Source organism: Rousettus aegyptiacus, unplaced genomic scaffold (assembly GCF_014176215.1).
Source record: "Rousettus aegyptiacus isolate mRouAeg1 unplaced genomic scaffold, mRouAeg1.p scaffold_m13_p_1, whole genome shotgun sequence".
Classification (NCBI taxonomy): Eukaryota; Metazoa; Chordata; class Mammalia; order Chiroptera; family Pteropodidae; genus Rousettus; species Rousettus aegyptiacus.
The window spans coordinates 58,927,516-58,952,024 of NW_023416284.1; the positions used below are offsets into that span (position 1 = coordinate 58,927,516).

At 39.5% G+C, this 24,509-nt stretch overlaps 1 protein-coding gene across 4 annotated transcripts in view; it reads left to right on the plus strand.

Moving 5' to 3' along the window:
- Nucleotides 1-22,539, plus strand: part of DNAI3 (dynein axonemal intermediate chain 3) — a 79,437-nt gene extending 56,898 nt beyond the window's left edge. For 3 of the 4 annotated variants that reach the window (XM_036235747.1, XM_036235752.1, XM_036235751.1), the window contains 7 exons: nucleotides 1,062-1,192; nucleotides 3,279-3,342; nucleotides 8,881-9,011; nucleotides 10,880-11,084; nucleotides 12,241-12,332; nucleotides 13,397-13,519; nucleotides 17,397-22,539. In XM_036235747.1, coding sequence (XP_036091640.1) covers nucleotides 1,062-1,192; nucleotides 3,279-3,342; nucleotides 8,881-9,011; nucleotides 10,880-11,084; nucleotides 12,241-12,332; nucleotides 13,397-13,519; nucleotides 17,397-17,540 — 890 coding nt within the window. In that variant the 3' untranslated portion in view covers nucleotides 17,541-22,539. The remainder of the gene's footprint in view (nucleotides 1-1,061; nucleotides 1,193-3,278; nucleotides 3,343-8,880; nucleotides 9,012-10,879; nucleotides 11,085-12,240; nucleotides 12,333-13,396; nucleotides 13,520-17,396) is intronic. The other variant, XR_004955528.1, reaches the window with a different exon arrangement.
- Nucleotides 22,540-24,509: the final 1,970 nt, after the last annotated feature.

A 24,509-nucleotide genomic window follows, 5' to 3' on the forward strand; every position in this document is an offset into this window, starting at 1 on the left:
TGTTTATATAGCCTCACAGAAAAGTAACTAGAGGAAAATATGCCAATATTTTCATAATATTTGTCTCTGAGATTAAGATAATGAATAATTTTTGTATTTTTTTCATGCTTTTCTCTTTTTTCCAAAGCGTCAATAAATAACATTTATTAATTTTAGGTAATAAAGGCTTTCATTTTAAAACAAAATGATATCGGATAGTTTTAAAAAGAAGTTCCAGATGATGTTTGACTTTCAGCCCCCAGATTAACTATGCCCTTACTGTTTGCATGTATAGGTATAGCTATAATATAGTATAATCATTGATATTCATAAATAATAAATCTCTTAATCAGAAAACAAATATTATTCCATATTGTGCTTATGACAAATGTAATATATTTTAGATGGATTTATTTTTTTAGAAGTCAAAGGCTAATTTTTATAGGCTAATTTTTTAACTGTTTGAAAAATTTCCATATGATGCCAACTGAATAAAAATGGCATGACTTTATAAATTATATAAATGTCTAATTGTTGTACTGTATACCTGAAACTAATACAAAACACGCACACACATGAGATATCTTAGATAACACTATATTCTGATTAGAACAGCTGAAATAAAAAATAGTAAAAAAAATATGACATGAGTTTCTTATTAGAAAGTCTTATTGAGAATATCAATAAGACTGGAGACCTAGCTGGTGTCCAATTTTTACTGTAAATAATTGTGAAATTACACAAATATATAGAAGTGGCTTTCAAACTTCGTTCCATGAAACCTTTTAGAGCCCCTGAAAAATAGGCAGAGGGTCTCTTCCTTTTCCCCCAAGAAACACTCCAAAAGCAGTGCAGACTCTATCTGTTTTTACATGCATGGGGTCTTGCATAAGCTTTGGTTTGGAATAAAAGCATAATACTGCTCAATTAGAAGTTTAAAAGCTTGAGCTTATACCCACCACACTGGGGAAAGAATGGGGCAGATGTGTGTGGCAACGGACAGAAAATATAAACTAACTATATGTATTTTAAAAGATCTTTCACTGTAAATAGTGCTTCTTCTATCCATACCCCCCTACAAGACAAAGTGTTAGCTCAGAACAAAGTGGTAAAGGCAGAAGAGATGAACCCGTACCACAACCTGGAGAGTGGGCTGGCTAATATTCTCAAGCCAATAGAGGACTTCTGCACAAAGTTCTTTGTGGGAACAGAGGTGAGTTGGAATTACTTGCTTTTAAAATTAATATTTTTACTTACATTAAACTATATGATTATAACTCTTATATATGTTTGTTTTATGAAAGCTTATAATATTTATACCGTTTTCATATTTTAATATGCTTATTTGCACTTAAAATTTTTAACTTTAGTGCCTCAGAGATTCACATTTAAAATGTTCCTGAACAAATATGGAAAAATCTATAAAATTAGGCATGATCCTTTTTACTAATAGTGTATTGATCAACCTGTAAATATTTATTGAACACCTATATCACATGAAAGAAACCATATTATGTCTTAGAGATTTACCTGACACACGGGGTTTTTCTGCCAGACCACACAACCATGTGAGGAACCATAGCTCCATCTCATCAAATGCAGTTTGTACAATGGGATTAGTCAATTCCACCAGCCCTTGAGAATGCACTGCCTGACAGGCTGGGTGCTAGGCCCTGGATCAGAGATGAATCAACGGCACAGTGCCTGTCCTCAGGGTGCTCACTGCCTAGTTAAGAAGCAGATACATTGACTGCGAGCCACGCCTACAGCAGTCCAGAGGCCATAGGTACTGGACGAAAAAGGTTGGGAAAGGTGACCTGTAAGCTGACTGGACATTAGAGGTTAAGGAGGCAGGCACCTGAAAAATCAGGGCAAGAGTACAGTTTGCAGCAGAAATAACAGCCAGAACAATATGTTAAAGTTATGAAAATCCAAGGTTTGTCTAGAGATAGTAGAATAGTTTGGTGCAAGAAGGAAAGCTATGCCTAGGATGCTAGATTTGGGTCCAACCAAAGGCCCTTTTTTTCCATGTTGGGTAATTTGAATTTCATTTGGCAAGCAATGGGGCACTACCGAATAGAAATTAGTTTTATAACTTGGACCTCACACCAAAGTTTTAGACTTTTTTTTTTAATTCTGGAAAAATATATAACAAAATTTGCTATTAATCATTTCTAAGTATACAATTCAGTGGCATCAGAGGCATTCATATCACCATTTATCTCCAGAACTTATTCATCATCTCAAACTGAAACTCTGTACCCATTAAAACAATAGCTCATCATTTCCTCCTGCCCAGCCCATGGCAACCACCATTCTACTTTCTGTCTTTATGAATTTGACTTTTCTATCAAAAAAGTGATATCATATAAATGTTTCTCTGTGCACACCAAAATTTTAACAAAGAAGAATAACAACTTTAGAAAGATAAATAACTAAATAACTGCAAAACCTTAAAAAATAAAGCATAGCACTCTTTGCTTAAATTCTTCAGTGACGACTCGGGGAAACACAAGTAAAATCCAAACTCCCCACACCGTGGTCTGTAAGATTCTGCATAACTTGGCTCCTTCCTGTCTCTCCACCCTTATTTAACCTCTCTGAGTCTCAGTTTTTGCATCTATAAAATGGCAGCCTGGGACTAAATTTTTCTCTGAACCTCTCCAACCTCAATCTTTAACTGGTTCTGTTTGTCTTTCTTGTTTATATAGCTATTTCTGCCTCTCCTTTACACCAGGTCCCTCAGCTTTTCCCTCTCTTTAAAATGGCTGTAAGTGGAACTGGAATATATACTATTTATTATGTTACTTAGATGGGGCTTTATGCTTCTTGTTCTTGACTTTATAAGGTACTGAGCACCATGTAATAAATTTATGTTCCCTCTTTCTCTCTTATTCCACAAATGTTTGTTAAGTATTGATTTTGTAACGTGCTCAGAACTGAGTAAGTTGGACAAAATCCCTCTCCTGCTGGAGGTTTCTGTTCATAAGGATAATTTCCTGTTAACAATAAAATCTTCGGGAACCCAGCAGCTGGAACTTGTGGACATAGATTATCTCTGTAATGGCCTGTGTGCTCCACGTCAGTGTGTGTAGATAAAAACTCAACAAACTAATTTTTTTGTTTAAGATAAAATCAAGTAATCGTTTGAACCTTTTCCTACCATTGTACCAAATTATCATTTGATTGAATTGACCCATTGCTTTGTATTTGTCACAATCAATCTTAGCACATGAATATGAGGTTTTTTTATCTCTTAAGTGGCCATTGTCCTCATCAGGAACCTGTAATATTTTTAGGAAGGTGAAGTGATATACACAGATTGGAAGTTGGAAAGAGATCCTGACACGGGCCGATTGATGGGTAAGTTTTGGTGATTGTTCCATTATTAATAAATCATTCCTTTTTTTACGAAGTAACTCTGGCCTTGCTAATGGAAGGGAGGGCCCTGAGGTTCTTACTCTACACTTGTTCCTCCAAGTGAGAGCCTCAGATGAGCAGCACAGCTGTCGACTGGGAGCTTGTTAGAAATACAGAATGGTGGGTCCTGCCCCAGGACTACTGAAACTGAATACTGATTTTAATAAGATTCGCCAGGTGATGTGCTTTCACACTGAAACTTGAGGAGCACAATTTAAAAATAACAATGCCGTTTCAATAATTCAACAACCTGGTAGCTCATCTATGTGGAAAATCTGAGTCAGAGTGACGTTGTAAGCTAAATTTATAGTGATCTTGAAGACATCAGGACAGTATGAGAGAAGTGACTCTAGGACCCTCCTTTGAGGCTGCGACTGGTGGTGTCCACGTTTTCTCCTGCTCCCAGGGCCTGGCTTTGGGCAGCTGAGAATAAGTATGAGGGTCACACCCAAGTGCGAGCAGGAATCAAGACTCGGGCTCCCCAACAAGCAAATCTTCATCGTCGAAGCTCAAAGCCTTGGGGCTCACTACGATTACAACTATGTACTTATAACTTTGGATTTTATCATGGCATAAAAATATATTGGGACCACATTTCAAAGTGTGGAATAACCATAAGCAAAGGAAGAGACGGCTCCTGGGACTCTAGAACACCGTGGAGCAGTGAGGTGGGGCAGCCAGGCTAAGTCTGCACAAGGGAATCTGGTCAATCCTAAGGAAGGTTGGGGCAAGTGGACACCTGAGTGACCGATAGGATTGGAGGCCAGAGCTACGACTCACAGGGAACAGCTTCTGGAGCTCAGGCGTCTGCCTTTAACTTTACTCCCTTCACTTCTATCTACTGAGTCGGGTTCCACAGACTAGAGTTTGCCATAGACCTGGGAAGGCTTGCTTGGTCAGCATTGCCTCCAGGTAGCCATTGTAATCTGGAAACAAAGCATTCCTACTTTTTGTACATAGTGTCCCCTGACCAGAAACCCAAATGTGTGTTATAGATAAGAGTGGGGCACTGAGAGAGGACTAGATGCGACCCAGGGAAGGGTCAAGTGCACACAGAACTGAGACCAATTTTCCATTTTCCATTCATTCCCAATTTATGATTTAAAGTTGAATTCGAAAATTATATATTGGATATAATGAATTACATTCAACTACCTTTATGCTTCTTCATGTTTCTATTTATTCAATAGTTCACAAATATTAATTTTGCATGTACTGCATGCCAGGCACTATGTAACATGACAGTAGTCCCCACAACACTTCTGGGACACAGCTTCATGCCAGGCCTTGGTTACACACAGACAGACACTGGTTCCTCCTGGTCCAGAGATTTTCTAAGAGCCTTACCTCCTCCTGCAGTTTCCTAAACTGCTTTTGAGGTGGCCATGATAAATAGAGTTATTTTAAATGAATTTATTTCATTTATAGAATAACCAATGACAATAAACTTAAAAACCAAGAAGTCTATGTTTGAACCTCCCTGATATTTTTTTGTTCTTTCTTTCTTTTGTTTATTCATCAAATCATTATTGAGAACCTACTATGTGCCAGGCACTGGGGATATAAAGATAGACAAGATGTTATCCTCCCCAGAGGAGTTCCATGATCTATTAGAAACATCAGACACATAAAAGAATGGTTGCTGATACTCTTGGACTGTTAAAAAAAAAAAAAAGCCCCACTGAAGAGGGGTATAGTTGAGCTGGTCCTGAAGGGTAGATTGTAATTTTCCAGATAGAGAAAGACGTTTCAGGTAAAAAAGAGTAACAAGTGCAAAAATATGGAAGCCAAGAAGGCCAGAGGACAATTATGAAACGGGGACATCTCATGGCCAAACCATAACAATAGAGAGGTCAACAGCAGCAGGAGAGGTGCCGGGAAGAACACTGGAGGCCAGATGGCAGAGAACCTTGAGTAAGAGGTTATCCTCGAGCCACCAGTATAATCAGAAAATCACAGGGGCTGGATGAATTTATTGGTGAGACTTATAATGGAAGTATGATGACCAGCTGCAATAGCCTAGGTGAGAGATGGGGAGGACCGATGTTTGGGCGTGGTAATGGGTGTACAGCAGAGGAAGTACAGGAGAGACTTAGGAGTCTACATGCCACAGTTTTGTGACCAATGGGATGCGAGTTGTCAGAAAGAGGAGTAGTGGCTTTTAATTTCTTGGCATTTCGTTCATTAAAAAAAGGGGGGGGGATGGGGGAGTAGCTTTTATCACCTAAAGAAGACTTTAAAATCTTCGTAATACTTAATTATTTAAAATAGTTTAAAATCATCAGTCAAGTATTTAGTAACGCAGAAAGCCAAACTACACTGCTATTCTCATTAAATAATGGTTGAAGTTCAAAGAAAGTCAATGTATACACACTCCACATGTCCTCATTTTTACATTCTATGTACTAGTGGTGTTTTCCTTGGAAAGCATAGTGTCTTTCATAAACACCTTGGAGATTTCCTTAGTAAAGATGAGGTAACCCAATCCCCCTCGACCTCTGGGAACCCCATGTTCTTATCTCAAATGTACAAAGCAAGGAGAATTTTCTCATCTAAGATGAAACTTCTGAAAGACAGCTTACCTTGAGATGTGTGTGATTTAAAAATGTCAAATCAAAAAAATTACCAGATGGTCTAAGTGACAAGCCCAGAAATGCAGGCTGAATGATGACAGTTGACATAATGATTTCATGAACCCTACTCACAAATTAGCACCTGTCACATGCCAAGCATTCTTCTAAGCACTTTCTATGAATTAACTCATTTAACCACACAGCAACTCTGTGGGGTAGCTACCCTAGGTTGCACTGTCAGGATCTGAACTCAGGCAGTTGGCACTCTTAACTGTCACTATCCTGAATCTTGCATTAGATAATGACTCTGGAAATGAATTTTTTGTTTATCATGATTTTCCTATAATAACCTGGCCTGGGGGCTCTGGCACTTCATTTAATGACTTAAGGACGACTTCATTCATTGCTGAATGGCACTAAGGTCTTTTAAAGGACAAGAAGAAGGATAAGTTATTATGAGCTGAGAACACATTATTTTATTTTATTTTTAAATTTAATTATAAATTACAGTCGACATAATAATATTTCATTAATTTCAAGTATACAACATAGTGATTAGACATTTATAGACCTTGCGAAGGAATCACCTTCCGACGTATTTTTGAGTACAAGTCTTGATGGTTCTCTATGTTGCTATTACCGGGAATCATTACATTTCACAGAGGGCTTCCAGATTTCTGGACAGCTCTGGTCACCAAAATGATGTGGAATCTAGAAAAACCTTGCTATCCCTGAGGGCAAAACCAGACTCGGAGAGATGGGAGCAGTGGCAAGAAGAAAACTATCAGTTTCCAAGGATCTCCTGCCTTACCAGGAATTTCCAGATCACTTCAAGGAGAACTTAAAAGCACGTCTTCTGTGCTGTCTTTGAGATGGGAAGAGAGAAAAATTTTAAACAAGAAGAGTGCCATTTAAAATTTTAATTTATTTAGACTTCATAACCTTTTTTTCCAAGTAATTTTCAAATTGCAGTAAGACATACATAAACATGAAATTTATCATTCTAACCAATTTAAGTTCAGTAGCATTAAGTACATTCATATTTTTATGTAACCAGTCTCCAGAACACTTTTTATTTTGTAAAGCTGAAAATCTATACCCATTAAAATATACGTCCCCAATTCCCTCATCCCTCACCTCCTGGCAACCACCATTCTATTTTCTATCTCTATGAATATGACTCATGTAAGTGAGTAGGTATCTCATACATCAGTGGAATCGGACGGTGTTTGTCTTTTTGTGACTGCTTTATTTCCCTTAGCATTCTATCCTCAAAGTGTGGTCACGTTGCAGCATATGTTAATATTTTCTTCCTTTTGAAAAATAAATAACATTTTATTATATGTATACACCACATTTTGCTAATACCATCCATTATCTACTGATGGACACTTGGGTTGCCTCCATGTTTTGGCTATTGCAAATAATGTTGCTATGAACATAGGTGGACTAATATCTCTTTGAAACTCTGCTTTAGGAGCTTTCTGCAAGATTTAGTAGCTCCTTTTTTCTGGTTCGTGTCCCATTGTGTTATGAGAAAAAAAAAATCTAGCCCTCACATAACATTAATACGATGAGATTCACAATAAATTCATGGATTTAGTGTAAAGTAGCCAAACACCGTAGTTTGGTCTAGCCAGGCATATATGTTTATAGCCATCCCTGGGGCTGGCGGGTGTGGGCAGCAAAGAGTGAGGAGCATTCAGCTCTACAGACAGGCCTAGGGGAGAGGTAACCCAAGCAATGGCACCTATATAGATCAGGGAAGCAGAAGGTCCCTGGGGCCTAGGACAGAGACTATAGGGAAGTCTTGATCTGCAAGTCCAAACCTGCTTCTCCTCCAGACTTCCCAGCTGCCATAAGTGGAAACTTCATGGAACTAGTTGCTTTACCAGAGACCTGGCTGTCACTCTCAGGACTTTCTCTCTCCCACCCCTCCTATTCAAGTGGTCTCCAAGCCCTGTCAATTCTAGCTCACAAATATGTCTTGATTATCCACTCTTCTCCATTGCACCGTCATCCAAGCCACCACCTCCTCTCATGGGAACTACCACGACAGACTCCCGTGGTGTTCCCCCTTTGCTTTTACCCGCCACTATTCCATTCTTTTGGAAATGTCAATCAGATAGTATTCTAGGCCTACAGCACTCATGAGAACACATCACTCTTAGAATATAACCTAAACTCCTTTCCTACAAGGCCCTGCAAGGTATTGACACTCCTGGTCCTCACTTGTTTAACCTGTCCCACACTGGGATTACCAGACTCAGTGTTACTACCCTCTCCAAATTTATAGACACTCAACTCTTCTTTCCTCAGGACTTTGGTGTGTGGTACCCCCTTAGTCTGGCATGCCCCTCCACACCAAATTCTTCCCAAGTCAAGCTGCTACTTGGGCATAAGTGACTCATCTTCAGGGAAAACTTTTCTAAGCATGAATGTTCTTTCTCGTAATGTTTTTTTTCTTTCATAACACTTTTTACATGTTTTAATTCTGCACTTTGGGATTTGTTTATTGAGTATGTATTTGTCTTTCCCAATAGACTGTGAACTAGCTTCATTCATGTTTATTTATTAGCCATTGTTTACCCAGCCATCCACAGTACCTGGTTCGTATATGGGCAATTCACAAATATTTGTTGACTAATAAATGAATTAATAAATGAATAAGAACATGAAGTGTTCCTCTAAGCCTGAAAAGTGGCTTTGAGGGGGAATTCTCTGGACTTTCCATAGAAAGAGGAGAAGCTATTCCTGGGCAGATTCATTCACTCCAACTGACCTCTGGTTCTTTACTCTTGGACCTCATTGATCAGGACCTGTCTGTCCATCGGAGGTCACTCCACTCTTCATTGCAGAAATATAGACGATGTTATTAAAGACAAAATGGCCTTTTCCAATCCAACAGCAAAGAAGCCGGTGAATCTTTACACTGTCCACGATGGTGCTATCCATACTGTTCAGAGGTCGCCTTTTTACAAGGACATTATCCTCACCATTGGGGGATGGAACGTGGCCATCTGGAAAGAAGGTATCATGGTAAGTTGCTTATAAAATGAAGGAATGGGTGTGTGGCCTTTTGTTTTTGAGAAAGACAATAGAAACAACAGACTATCCTGACATAACAATGCCTTTGGGACACTTTTTAGAGAAATTGAAACAGATGGCCTTGGCTCCAGCTTGTCAGCAGAACCGCTATAAGCCCTTTGAAAACCTAACCATTTGTTTTCCTTTCCTGAGGGAAGGAAACATTTAGGAGTCTCTTGTTCTCTGAAAGCTAACAGTCTTTTCTCTGAAATACATTGTGGTCAGTGGACTGGATTTGCATTTTTCCTCCCCTTAAAATACAAGATGGGAAGCTAAAGATGGGTTTCTCATTACTGTATGAAGTTTAAGGAGAAACACCAGGTCTGCCCTTTTTGCTTCTGCACCAGGACTATATCAGCAGGTTCAGAAAGTGGGAGTAAAAAAGCTCAAGTGTCCATCACCAGGGAGACCAGAGACATGCATGGGTCAAAGTGAGGCAGTGCCAAGAAAATCTGGTGGTCAGGATTAGGAGAGGGCCTGGATCCAGGATGATGGAAGCTAAACTGTTAAAAACTAGAAAGATAGAAAATTCAGTGAAGCGAGGGTATGGGGAAAATTAGTATGATATATCCCTTTGGTGAGCAAATTAAGATGATCAAAATCTGAAATATATATCTATATATTTCACAGCCATAATATATATATTCTTTGAATGAATAATGTATGTAATGCATATTTTTATTTACATATAAAATTTTTACAAATATTCTATTTTTGACCCAACATTTTCACTTCTGGAACTCAAACTAACACAAATCTCCAAAGAAAAGTTTGCGTGAATATATGTACAAGATTTTTATTGAAAAATATTGAAAACTGTGTAAGTGCCTATCCACAAAAGGACTTCTACTTTATACCAATGTACTTCTGTATATTCTTTTTTTTTTTTTTTTTTTTTTTTTTTTTTTTTTTTTTACAATGAGCAAGTATTAGTTTGTAATTAGAGAAAAAGAAAAAGAAAATTTAGGCAAGATTGTCCAAAAACTACGCAGAGGTCAGGAACCTGGTTATCCACAGAAACTGAAGGAAAGGATCTGGGCAAAGTGGGCAAGAACAGGTTTGGAGTCACGCCTCCCACCTGGTCCATGAGTCGAAGACATTCTTCGTTCCCTACAGAAAGGTTCTTATGCATGTATCAGAGGACAGAGAGATGATTCGACAGTTTAGTTTAGTCCTTACAGATATGAACAGATATATGAGTATACTTGGTTGCCAGGTGGAGAATAACAGTGGGGAGAAAGCACATTCTGATCTTCTATCTCTGTGAAAACCTCCCAAGGAAGGCAAATTACCCCATAGTAGAGAAAAGACAAGATGATCTTATGATGCTTTGCTGGTCTAAAATCACTTCCAAGTATTATTTGTAAGCCATTGGATGCAGCTCACAGCTTGAATTGATTTTTTATTTGTTTTTCCTGACTATTGGAGTTATCTACATTAGAACCATACATCTGACAGCAAAATAAAGGTATAAGCAAAATTTCCTTATAATGTTTAATTATCTAATGTACACCAATCTCCAGAGAAATAGCAATGGATTTCAGTAGCAATTGGGTTATAGAACCATTGACAGCTCAGGTGACAGGTTTGATTTCCAAAAGAAAAAAATTAAATAAGAAAATAAAAGTATTGTAAAAACATACAGGAAAGAGAAGAGCTGGCATTATATAAAAAATCCTACAAGAAAAAGAAATAAGACTTCTGAGTGGGCATCATTTTCCTGTTACATGATCATAGCCATCTGAGTTATACTTAAAATCACTGTGAATATCCCTTCAATAAAAACGAAAGCTTTTGTCTTTTTAAAAATTTGTTTAAAGACTGGACCCCTCCTCCAGTCGTCTTGTGCACCAAGAAAGTACACCTCGGGACACTGGTCCTTGACAAGGCCTGGTGTCTTCTATGTTGGCCGAGAAGATGGATACATCGATATCTGGGACCTTCTGGAGAAAACCCATGAACCAGCCCACTCACAAAACATCTGTATAACTATGATCACCTACATCACACCCTGGACCTTTTCTGGTATGTTAATTCTGATTGAATGTGCTAAGTCATTTTGCCTTTTTTTGTGTAACTTGGGAAAATCGTAACATTCATCTGGAAAGCCTCCAGTGCTGTTTCTCAGGTTTTTTCCTCCCCTTCCTTTTTCTTTCTTTCTCCTCCTCCATTTCCTTCTCATTCTTCTTCTTCTCTCTTGCACTCGTATCTTGGATACAGCCTGAGCTTCTCTCACTAACTTCTTCATGAACAATTATTTCTGAGACATATTTAGTATACCAAGCAGAAGCTAATTTTGAACCATACAATGAAAAGCATCCTTCTCATCTCATAATTTATTTCCTTTGTTCTAATTTCTCTGTTTTAACCAAGTACTACTTTCAATGGAAATCCAACATACTTGCCTTTTTTAAAAGAAGTTTCTCTTTGTTTCCAAGGGTGTGCATGCATAAAATTGTCTTTCTATCTATTTCTCTCTCAGAGACGTTACATGTAGAAATTCAGGTTTCGGAACCTCTAGAGTGTCAAAGTACAGCTACTGCTTTAGTTGTCTGTATCAACAAAGTGCGTTTTGCTACAAAATATTGCTTTTGTATACCTACAGGGATTACAAGTCCAGAATTTAGGAATTTCAACCATATCTTCTGAAAATAGGAAGAAATAAAAACACATGATGAGTTAGAAAATGAAAATTCTCAAATACGTTTGTATTTTCTATCCATTTTAAATGCTCAAAGGAAACAATTCATTTTTATGAGAAAACTAGTTCTGGCCGTGTCTTTGAAATTCATCTCTATAATGGTATCCTTTAGCCCTGACTGTGTTTTTGGTAAAAACTGGCCTCATGATTATTCTTCAAAAATCTTTCCATGTGTTGTCCCTGCTTTCTTCTCAAGAAAAGCACTGCAATAGAGCAAGTCAATCTCGGCTAGGAGCCACATTCAGACACATACAAATACCAAGAAAACAAGATTTGAGGTGGGCAGGGTGGCTGACGAAAGCTCAGGGTCTCAGCTTTCATTTCATCAACTGGAAAAAGTGACTTTTACACATTAGTATGATCCATAGTCATAAATGCCTAATGAAGATGCCACAAAACAAAACCAGATTCCATGTTTAACCGCTAAGATGGCTTTTTGATTGCTGAGTTGTTTTTTCCCCCGTTTTTTAAATCTTTCAGCTAAACAGCAATTTATAGCCGTAGCCGATTATTATGGAACACTGCATATATTAGAAATCCCTTGGTCATTAAGTCACCCTTCTGGCAATGAGGTCAGTAACTTTTGGCTTTGAGGGTTTATGTGACTGAATATAGTTGTGACACGTTTTAAAAGTGTGCTCAGAAATGACAGCATTTTTGCTCTGTAAGAGAATAAAAGAATCATACAGTCAAAACTAAGGGGATGTATTTATGTTTTATGAGTTAAATAATTAAAGCTAGCAAAAAACAAACATGCAATGAGAAGGAGGCCAAGTAAATAGAACCTAGATTCAGAAAAAAATTGATGTGGGAGGTCGTAATCATAAGGTGTTATTTTCAGATGTTAACCCGGGGTGGGACCCTTATTTCAGCGATGCCCTGCCCACAGGGCACAGTTGACATTTTTATGCATCTTGCCCATCACCGCCCCATCCTCCCCTGCTTGGTGCATGACAAGCAGCATGTCTGAAAGTGGCAATATTCTGCCCCACCATACCCACTACCCAAGAGTTTCAAACAATGTGAAAAGGAAATTATAAAAAGATCAATAAATTTGTATACACCCAATATTAAATATATAGATTGCAATCTGTTACAAGTCCCAACAACATCAGCCTGGTTACTATCAGGCAAAAAGCTTCTCCTCCCCCAATCACCTTGACCAAGGTCTCTGCCTACTTTTCCATTTCTATTCTTATGCTCACATGCTATGCCCCCTAGGAGACCAAGAGCCGGACTCTGCTCCCAGTCCCTTTAGGGTCTACATCGATATTCTCATCTGGGTCTTCAAGTTTTGTCCATGATATGAAACTTCCCTCAGTGTTAGAAGGGAGAAGGAAGGAAAGGGAATAAAGCCCTTATTCCTGACTGGTTTTTCTACAAAATTATAATTTTGTTGCAGCTCTCTCCTTCCAACCTCACTCCCTTCCTTGAATCCTCCAATTCACAGGGCCCTAAAACTGAGCCTATCAGCCCCCAGACTGAGCTAGTTTCTCTGGTAGTGGGCCTATGGGCAGTATCCCAAAGTAGTAATGTATCTGATGAATTAGAAGCAGCAGGAATTCTTCCAGAGCCTTGTGAAGAACATGGGGCCTCCCATGCAGGTTCCTCTCTCACGGGCCTGTGTTTCTGACAGGTATCGAGTATAAGCCACTATTTTGAGAGAGAAGTCAAGCACCTAGACTATGTAGAACAGCGCAAAAAAATTCGTGAACAAGAAAAGAAAGAAATGGAGCTGGAAAATGAGAAGAAAAAAGTCGTAAGTTAAATCTCAGAAACGAAGATTGCTTTCTTCTAATCCCGGTGGATATATGTATGTGTGTTTGGCTTAGTCCACAATTTCAATAGGAAAATTGTGCTTTTTCACCTTCTTCTCTTGTTCTCATGAGATTCAAAGGGGCATTTCTCTGATTCTCTAGCTTATTATGAGTGAGAACTACCATTAGACACCTAGCAGGTTTCTATCTAATTTAAGTTTCTGAAACGTTCTGTACTTTCAAAGTCTTTTAGATACATTGGTTTCTAAATACCATTTACAGATATAATGATTCAAAATTTGAAAACTTTCATTATGTAGAATTTTAACATCTAGTGAATAATGCATTAAAACAGGCAATGCAAAAAGGGTGGAACACGTCATCAAAACACATGAATTTAAATCCCAGCTCTACCACCTACCGGCTACGAGATCTGGGGTAAGGCTCATGTCTTTGCTGAGCTTTAGTTCTCTTATCTTTAAAACGGAGACACTAATAGTTACCTTTTAAAGTTATTGTAAGGCTTTCAGTTAAGTAACCTGACAAATCGTGCACTTTCACTAAATGGCAGCTGGTATATAGACAGACAGACAAACACGCATGAATTTTATTATACGATAACATACAGGAGATGTAAAATTCGCAATAGAGGAGAATTCGGTATAGGACCCACCCATCTTAAACACTACCAAAAAGGAATCTATAACTCTGAGTTCCCCGCTTTTCCTCCTGTTCAGTCCCTCTGTTTGGTATGAGTTCTGTCGCTCTGCTGGTCATCTCTTGACCATGGGAATATGGGGCCTTTAAATATTCCGTGATTTCAGTTCTCTCTTTTTCACGTGAGGTCATCTCAGCTCATATTTATACTTTACTCTTACTCATTTTCTTCCTTGCCCTTACGTTGCCAGCATTTTCATCACTGATCCCATCTGTAGTTTCCTTATATCCTTCAACATAATTATTCATGAGAGATCTTGGGTCTCAATTAAAAGCACGAGCAGGTAAAAATAGTTTAATGCACTGCATTAGTAAATAGATTAACATATCACTTATTGATAGATAATAATTAGTATCATAAAAGCAGAGGGCCTCGTTTCAAAACTATTTAGTGGTGATAAGGTATAAAAGAATACCAGTTAGTTAACTTTTCATTCTTTCCCCAGCTTTAAAAAAAGTAGTCTTTCTTTGTTCTTTTGCACATTCACTAACATTGGTTGAAATTCTGCTGTGGGGGACAGTCTGCCACCTCTTCCCTATGCCAGCAATTACTTACAATTATTATGAGTGTTTAAATACCATAATGATAGCTCCTAATTATCCACATCAGCAGAAACAAGTAGAATTGTGGATAATACAAAAATAATTTGCAATGCGAAATACTTCTAAAACACCCGGATAATATAATAATCATATCTTGAAATTGTATTATGCTTTTGAGTTTCCGAAACTTTTTCAATGCCTCGTAACTTCATTTCCATTCAACATAGCACCCTCTTTTAAGTAGAGCTACCACTTCTCAATTTTTTTCTAAAACTAAACCGTGGGTGAGTGAATGGAGTTTAAAAGCCTCCTCTGTTACATTAAGAACGTGAAAAGTTCACTCAGAGAGAAAAAAAACTAATGTTAGTCAGAAATATTTCCTTATAAGCAACTGCTGATAAAAGGGAAAACAGGAAGAGACTGTTAACGACCTCAGAGGCTGCAGCAGGGATTAGAGTTAAAATATTTACAGCACTAAACCAGAAACTGGAATGTAAAAAGTGTTAATGAGTGTTCACTGTTAGTATTGTTGCAGAGAGCTCAGAAAGATCACACATTCGTCCAGCAAGGCTGGTGCCCCCGGTTGCCAGGGATAGGCTGCATACCTCAACCCACAGATTCAGGGGAAACCATACACCCACCTCTTTGTAAAAGTAGAGTCTGGATATACAGCTCACTTGTCGAAAAATAATAGTAATTATAGCTCTAACAGCATGTGAAATAGGAGTTTTCCTAACTGGAATTTCAGCTGGAGACCCAAAACTGGGAACAGTATCAGTTTCCATGTAATCCATAAGCTATGATGTCTATATGGAAATTAGAAGAGAATTTTGCGACCTCTAGCCAATTACCCATCCATATTCCAGACTACACAAGGAAAGCAGGAAGTATGGGAAAGAAGACCAGAAGAGGGTTTTGTTTTTTGTTTTGTTTTGTTTTGTTTTGTTTGGAGAGAGAGGTGTCAGAAGGCTATGTATTTTCAACTTCCCACTTCTGCAACACCAGACTCCATTAGAGATAGGCTCTTGGCTAGGATGGACAACTGGCTTCCCACACCCAGCAGGAGGCTTGCTAAACCATAGCAATCCAAATGCCAGGAGTTATCAAGTGGCCAGAGCAGAATGTCCAGAGTGAGTTTTGGGAAGCCAGGGACTAGGGCCTGTCTTTTGAGGCTGGAAAGTCTGAAGGCAAGAAATTGGTTTAAACTGCTCTGACAGAGGGTGGAGAGAGGGCCAGTGTAGGATGAACTTCTACTGATGGCAAAGTGAGGGTGGGTGCTGAGTTTTCCTGGGGCCAGGTGGACCCTTGGAAAATAGCTAGGTTCAAATCGGATGCCCCAAATAACTTTCTAGTTGGGATGAAGCAACCTCTGCAGAAAGATCCTGAAGGCGCACAGTGGGGGCATTGTAGTAGGGAGGCCCCAAGGGGCAGTCTCCACATTGATATTAGCTTGGCCTGGATCTTCAAATACCTGAAAGTGACACCATGCCTATTACCTAAAGGTGATTTAAAAAAAAAAAAAAAAAAAAAAAGCTATAGGATCTGTTACATATGTTGCAAAGGTTAGAAGAATAACGTTTTTCTACTCCAATGGAGTCCCGCTCTTTAGTAAATTTGTTATACTGTAGCTAATGTGTTTTAAGTACTTACTGGGCATTCAGCACTATTCTGAGGATTTGACCTATTTATAATAATTCTTTTAAGCTGCACAGTGTTATGAAATAGGTACAACAATTATTAGACATGAGGAACCTGAGAAAGCAGTTATATTAAGAAAAGCGAGAGAAAATTAAACATACGGAAAGAAGACAGTAAACAAAGGGGAAGGAAACACCAACCATTGGGAATGCTCAATGGAGAAAAATACCTCTTAAAAATAATTCTCTAAAGAAATTAGAATAAAAGCTTAGAGTACGGGCCCCCTTGGTGGAATCCACAAAGACGGGGTTTCGTGACAAAGGAGCAGAAGGCACAGGAAGACAATAGAAGGGGGAGATGGCAAGAGGAAGAGAAACAAAGGCAATGAGGATGACACACTGAGGTGAGCTGTTCCTAACACTCATCTAAAACAGACACGGATGAGAAAACAAATCTTAAAAATCATGACTGCCCTACCTGATATTAGAATCATTTAAGATGCTACAATAATTAAACCAGAGCTGTACTAACACAAACATTGACAAATTAAAGAACAGAACAGATTATTCATCAAGTGGTACTGGGCAAATTTGCTGAATATTCCTTGTTCTTATTCTTTCCTCTCTCGATGTGCTTCTCCCTTAGTGAATGGCAAGAGCTTACAGGTCAGCCTGGATTCCCTGCTGCCCAGAGAGCCCACAATCCAACCCATCAGCAAATTCAGTCTGCCCCTCCTCTGGGAGATTCCTTGGCTCTGCCCACAGTTCTCCGCTGTGCCCACTCTGTCTCTGCCACGGCCCTTCAGAGCCAGCGGCTGCTCTCCCTGACTGTGGAGGAGATGTCTTCCCACCATCTGCCCTCCTGCAAACCCCCTCCAGAGAGCAGCAGCCAGGCCGACTGTTCAAAAACAGCCCCTTCTCATCCTTTGGTATCTCAAGCTGTCAGTGTTTGATAGGAATGACTTGCTCTTTTCCTCCCTAGAGAACGTATCAGAAGTCAAAAGAGCAATTGGAGGCAGAACTGAAAATGGATTATGACAGTTATTTGGAACTGGAGAAGACCATCCTCATCAGTCTTGGCCTACTCAAACCGACAGACACGAAGCCATTCATAGACGTGATATAGGAAACCTTCCTGTGGGGGTGTTTTGGAGGCTTTGTTGGAGTTCTTTTTTGTTTATTTTTTTTATGTAAGGTGAACTAGCAAACTAAACATAAAATAGGTTTATTTATAAATACTAGGTTTTTATTTCACTGCTATTAAAACGTTCGAATTATAACAATTAATAAGATCTATTTCAATTTTTAGACTGAATATATACTGAACTTTGTACCAAATATGACAGTTATTGATAATGAAAATTTTATTTTCCTATAGGAACACATAGTCTGAGTCCTTGACATTCATTCGGGGCCCCTAATACGAGATAGAAGTAGAAATCAAACTTTGCTCTTAATTATCATGTTGCTTTTGATCACCTCTCCAAAAAGTGCTCCCCTTGGGCCTCTACACAAATCGTAGGGCCATATGCTAAACAAAATATTAGCAACTCAAAGACAGAAATATATGTTTAAAGAAAAGGTAACACATGATCATGTTGAGTTAATCCAGGGGATAGAAGGTTAATTTAACAGTAGAAAATAAATTAATTAGTTTATAGGAGAGAAATTATGATACCAAAAGAGATGCAGAAAAACTTTTGATAAAATTCAATATCCATTCATGATAAAACAACGATAAATTCTTAGCAACTACAAAAAGAAGAGATCTTCTTAATCTGATGCAGGGCATCTAAAACAGCCCTACAACAAGCATAATAGTTAACGGCGAAAAGTTGAAAGCCTGCCTCTGTCTGATACATGGAATAAGATACAGTGCCCACCATCATCATGTCTTCTAGCCAGTATTGAACTGGGGATGAAAAGGAAAAGACACATGAAGCTGAGTGGCGAAGGAGCGTGGTGTACCTCACTAAGAGATGCAATGTCACAGAAGTGAGGGAGACTAGCAGGAGATGAGATTGGAAAAGCAGCTCGGAGCCAGATTGTGAAGGCTGCTGTAAACGAAGCTAAGGAAGTTGGATTCTAGTTTGCAGATAATAAGGAATTAATAGAACGGCTAAGCAGGAAGGTGACATGATCAGCTTTATATTCAGGGAGATAAGGAATGGATTAGAATGGGCACAGTGTCATGGCAGGAAATCCTATTAGGAGACAGTAAGAATAATTCATGGAAAAGAATAGGATGCCCTGTTCCGAAGCTCAGAGTGAAAATAGAAATGAAAGGCAGACTGGATAGGGAAGGAAAAACGAAGGATGATGCCAGGGTTTATAGGTTAAGCTGCTGGAGGAAGTAAACTCGAAGTTTTATTTACCACAAAAGTCAGATAGATTGTAGCACTTAACCATCTGTGTGCCTTTGAACAGATGACTTTTTACTGTGAAACAGATTCTATTAAGTCGGCTTGAGAGTATTTACCTTGCAACATTTTTACAAGAGGCAAATGAGCACCTGCACTTAACATGCCCAGCACGTGTTAGTATCGTGTTAGTATCGTCATTACTGGAATGTCCCAGGGCTTGGCCTTGCACTTTCCCTCCTGCCTTTTTAAAGCCACATTCATCTCTTGGGTGAATCCATTCAGTCTCACAGCTTTAAACACTATTTCTCTGGCCTAGACTTCTCTTATAAAATCGAGAGCTGGATATCCATTCGACTACTCAATGAGTCCACTTGGTTGTACAATAGATATCTCCAATTTAAACATGTCCAAAATTGAGTGCTTGATTTTCCCTCCTTTTCTTCCTGCAGTCCTCCCAATCTCCTTGCTTCTAGTTTCTCGGATAAAAACTGTGAAGTTACCCTTCATTTCTCTCTTTCTGTACAATCCACACCCAATTTGTGAACAAATAATGTTGACTATACCTTTAAAATATATACAGAACCTGATCACTTCTCTTCTTCCTCATTGCTACACCATTGTCCAAGCCACCATCATCACTCACTGGCTGGGATGAATGCAGTAACCTCCTAACTGTTCTCCCCGCGTCAAAATGGCTCCTTTCAGTTTCTGTCGATAGCAGCAAGGTGCTAATTTCAGATGGAAGTCAGAGGCTGTCGTTCTCTCCCTCAGCTTCCCAGCGCACTCAGAGTATGAGCCAAAGGGTTCACTATGACCTGCAAGAGTTTGTGTGATCAGGCTCTTCACCATCACCCTGGTTCCACCTCTCATTCTCTTCCCCTCTGTCACACCACCCGGTCATCCTGGCCTCCTCCTGGTCACCAAATATGCCAGGTATGTTTTGTCCCAGGGTGTTTGTGCTCACTGCTCTGCTTTTCTCCAATGATTTTTCCCTGCTTTGTTCTCATGTGTTCATTCAAAGAAAAAAGACATCTCGAGTGCCTTTTATCTGCCAGGGTCTACAGTTTTAAACAAGGTATGTAGGGAGGGTGACATTTGAGCAAAAATGTCAGAGTGTGAGGGATTTTGCCCTGTAGTCTTCCAGCAGAAGCATGTTCCATAACACAGGCCTCCAGCCTCACCCTAGCTGACTTTGCTTAGGTCTCCTGGACAGAACTGGGCTGTATGGCTAACCCCACAGTGTGAAAAAAAGCTGAGACTACAGAGAATGGGAGCGCCATGATTGTGTGACATTAGCCATTACCTGGGACTGGTACATTGTTTTCTAAAACAAAAGCAAGGTTTTATTAGCATAGAAGAAGAGGGTAATGGATAGTGAATAAGTGTTTGCCTTAGGGTTAGCAAGTGAAGAGCTTAGTATAGTGTCTGACACGTAGCAAACAGTCAATATGTCTACTATTATTTTACCTAATTTATATAAACACAACGTGATTATAGTATTCTTGCTATAGAAACTAAACATGGAGTTCATCTTGCTTATGATAGCAGTTATTATTGGTTAAGTATGATACTCGCATTGTGTTTATAACCTCGGTTTTTCCAGATCTCATTATCTCACCAGCCCAGAGGTACCAACAAGGTCACCTGAACAGCAATAGCCCAAGTTTCATGGGATCTTGCCGCACCTGCTTATTGGGTATCTCATCCTTCTACGAAGGGCCTGCAGGTGTATCCTGTAGTCCCTGAGACGAAGGTGGAGTGAAACATGTTTAAAAACAAGCCCACAACCACCAGGTACTCAAGGATCCCTTTTTACAATACGCTAGAGCTGCTTAATGGAGGGAACTTCTGGGACAATGCCCCTGTGCTAGTTCAGGTCCTGTAAGAAGCAAACACCAAGGCAAGGTAAGAGGTGTAAGAGATTTGCCGGAGAGAGAGCAGGAGAAGCCAGAGAGAGCTTTCAGACCTGGATGAGCATCTGGTGCCTCTAGATGGAAAGAGAGAAGGAAAGAGGACAGGGTAAGATGCGTCTCGGACCACGGGGCATGCTCACTTCCCTTTAACTCTCAGGCATCGGAACTCAGGCGAGCTCACTGTGCTGCCTCCTCCTTCCCTGGGATGAGTTAGTTCCCTCCTAGTCTCTTCAACTCCTCAAGCGCATGTCGTCTTCTCTTTCCCAGACTCTCTACTTTGCAGACAGGCTAGACTGGCTAAATCCCAGAAGAGGACATAGCCGAAGCTCAGGCTAGGAAGCTACCTGCCTGTAATGGAAGACGTAGAAATATTGGGCGTGAATGAAAATGGCATTAACTCATGTGCTTCCTTCTGTTTTCCTCAGCTCCAACCTTTCCCCCTTCCAAACTGCAGTGTGGGTCAATCCAGTCTTCTTTTTCTGCCCTCAAGTCTTTTGGTCTGGCATATGGCGTACTGAAAAGAACTGAGCTTGGGATCCTAGCAGACCTGAGTCAATCCCAGCTTCATCACCTTAGGCAACCTGTGCTGTCTAAGTCTTAGTTACATTGTCTGTAAAGTGAAGATGATAATTATACACACCTGATACAAAGACAATGTATGTAAAATAACTGACACATAGCTGGTGCTTGATAAATGGAGTATCTCCTTTCCTTGCTTGGTCTCAGGTGTGCACACAGACACACACACACACACAACCCCCAGAGAAACCATAGTGTTTTCTCTGTCCTGTGCAATAATTTCTGATTTTAACATTTTTTATTATCAATAATATTGAGAGCATCTCTCACTCTCAAATATGGCAAGCAAGGGCTCTGCATGCCTACTTTGATATTAGTTTTTGATGATTTTAAAATGAGATCAAACATATTGGACATAGTATTTAAAATTTGAACAGGAGCGTTCGTGCAGAAATTAAAATGCTTATGGCTACTCAGAAAATTAATCATTCTATTAATGCTTGATTTACTTAGATTAAGTTTAATTATCATTCAACTTTACAAATTGCTTTTTACCCAAGAAATGTTACAGAATTAAATGAGCATATTTTCAGGTCCTCAGATAAACATATCATCTGTGTGTGCTTCAGATTAAAAAGCAATTGACTCCAGTAGACGGTGGCCCAGGTCCACTGCCACTGCTTTATTAATCCACCACTGTAAATAATTAACATTTCCCTGGGCCCTCAACTCCAGAATGCTGCTTGGGGTAGGTGCAGTTCCGCCTGGTTGCTAGGTTGCCATTACCAGGTCAGATACTGTATAACTGAGCAAAGACCCACGACGGAAATTAAAAATCTTAGTGCAGGGCGAATTAAGCCCTCTGTGATGAATTCACTCCTTCCATGGCTCGTGAGCTGTTTGAGGATCACAGGCTCATGTAAAACACCTACACACAATCAGAGTAGAATCCCAAACACCAAAGAAACCAACCACGAAAGTTCACTGGGGAAACGATGTTTAAAAAATTGTAAGTGTAATTGCTTCCAAATGTTCACAAATAAGACATTAAAAATAAACACAATGACTATGATAAATAACATAGGCTGGGTTTCCCTGCAATAATGCTAATGCTCCAAACTTAAAAGGACAGAAAGTCAGGTGTTTCTTTCTAAGTCACCTGCACATGTGATATTCCTAGGCTGTTCTTATTCTTTTTTTCTTAAAGAGAAGGAAAAAGACATAAAGTTGAAGATTTCACAATTTTCCCTGTCGACTAAAGGTACATTTTCCAGCCCTTTTTTAGGAGCCATATTTTTAAGGAGAATGATTCTCTCTCTCAAAACAAACAAACAAACAAACAAACAAACAAACAAAACCTTCTAAAAAGAAAACAATGTGAAGTCAAATCTAAATTATGGCAAGTATCTGCTTTATCTCAGCCTTAATAAACAAGCTAAGTTAAGAATTGAAATTGATAACTATTTTCCACTTTTAATGAAGTTTCTAGACTATGTGGATCTAATTATAACAAACATTTTTTAAAAAAGAATAAACTTCCAATTTTTCAGACAATCTTTCAGGAGTGAGCATGACTTGAAAGTGTAGCGGCAGCATCAAGGGAGCCCGCAGTTAACAGAAAGAACTGAGAGAAATGAAAGACGTTCCTCTGATGTTCTCTTATGCATAGTCTTTAAAGGGCGTTTAATAAGCTCCCATTTTAACATAAAGTATAAACGAACCCTACCATCATTAACCCCTAGTATTTTAATCAGACTATGAGACTGCATGCTCACAGGTGAGACTGTACACCTGAATGACAGACAGAGCAGGAGGTGGATTTTGCTGGGCACGGGAGGGAAAAGCAAGACTGGTTCGGATACTGAGGCTCAAGGCTCCAGAGCTGGCACATGGCCACAGGGGCTTGAGGAAGGAAGGATTTATCAAGGGAGGGGAGAATATGCCCAATTTTGGCCACTTTTGCAGATTAACCGACGTGCCCAACGGCAGGGAAAACCTTTACATGTTTATTTTGGCTGCCAACACACACTCCACAGTCTGGTATTCTCATTTCCTGCTCCATTTGCCGGAAGGGTCCCAAGGTTCATTGTGTGACATGTGGTTACTACGGAAGGAAGCAATAGGAGGTAATCGTAAGAGGATAACATCCTATACTTCTCATGTTTCCATGAAAGGGAGAGAACTTCTTTCCCACCTCTTTTGAAAGAATATGGGAGGATTACTTCCAGCTTCTCTCTGCCTCCCTCATTTACTGTCCCCCAAGTCACAAAGCTGACTCATCTGAGAGGTGAATTAAGCAAGACTTGAGTATGCTTGGCTGGGTGCCTTCTGTGTTCTCTCACCCACAATGCTAGCACATGTATTTTTATAGTGCTGACAGGCTCTATCCCTGCCAGGAGAGGCTTGTTTTTAACCCACTCTTCCAGTGACTAGGTGGCAAAATCAGCCCGCAGGAGATGAAGGAAGAAGCCCACCCGGCCACAGACCCAAGCCACGTTCTCCAGCTTATCTTTATAGGTTGTAAATCTGGTCTTTTGACCTCCACGTGTCTGGCTCCTATATCTTGGTTTTAATTTCAAGAGGGGAAGGTAGGTGTGTTGTTGGTCTCCCACCACACCTATGTTAACATAGAGGTAGGCTGGAGGAAGATATGCTGGTAAGAGAAAGATAAAAGTATAAGAGTAAATAAAATGAAAAAGAAAATGTGGTCAGGACCAGAGCTCTGCAAAGTCCCTGAAGTAGAAACTCTGGATGCCGACGTGGAGCCTACAGACCAGATGGGGTTGACGACAAAGGGCTCATGTAGAATGAGCCCTGCTTGGGACACACAGGATACAGACAGACTCTTCTTAGCCCAGCTGTAGGGAACCGTTTGCCTCTCTCCACCACCATCTCAAGGTGAGAGACTAAGTAAGGCAGGTCTGGATGTAGTGGTTTTGTCTCGTAAAAAGGAGAACAGCCTGGTCTCATCTATGTGTCCAGCTTCCAGTACGGCTTTCACTTTTCCTGTGCCCCAATATTTGTGATAGAAAAACGGGGAAGGAGGAGGACCACAACTAAGTATTTCCCAAAGTATGGTATGCATGCCAAGGTGTACGTTACAAATTTATTTCATGTATAGAGAAAAACATGATTAGCATATTTATGACAAATGATACTGCTTTTTCATTTATGGTAGCAATATGATGGTTGGCTCTAAAGATAAATTTAATTGAAAAAAGATATTTTGGAGATCATAAGAAAATATTCCACCTAGTGCTTGAATGTGGTAGAAATTGTGAAGGTTGGTTGTGGATGATG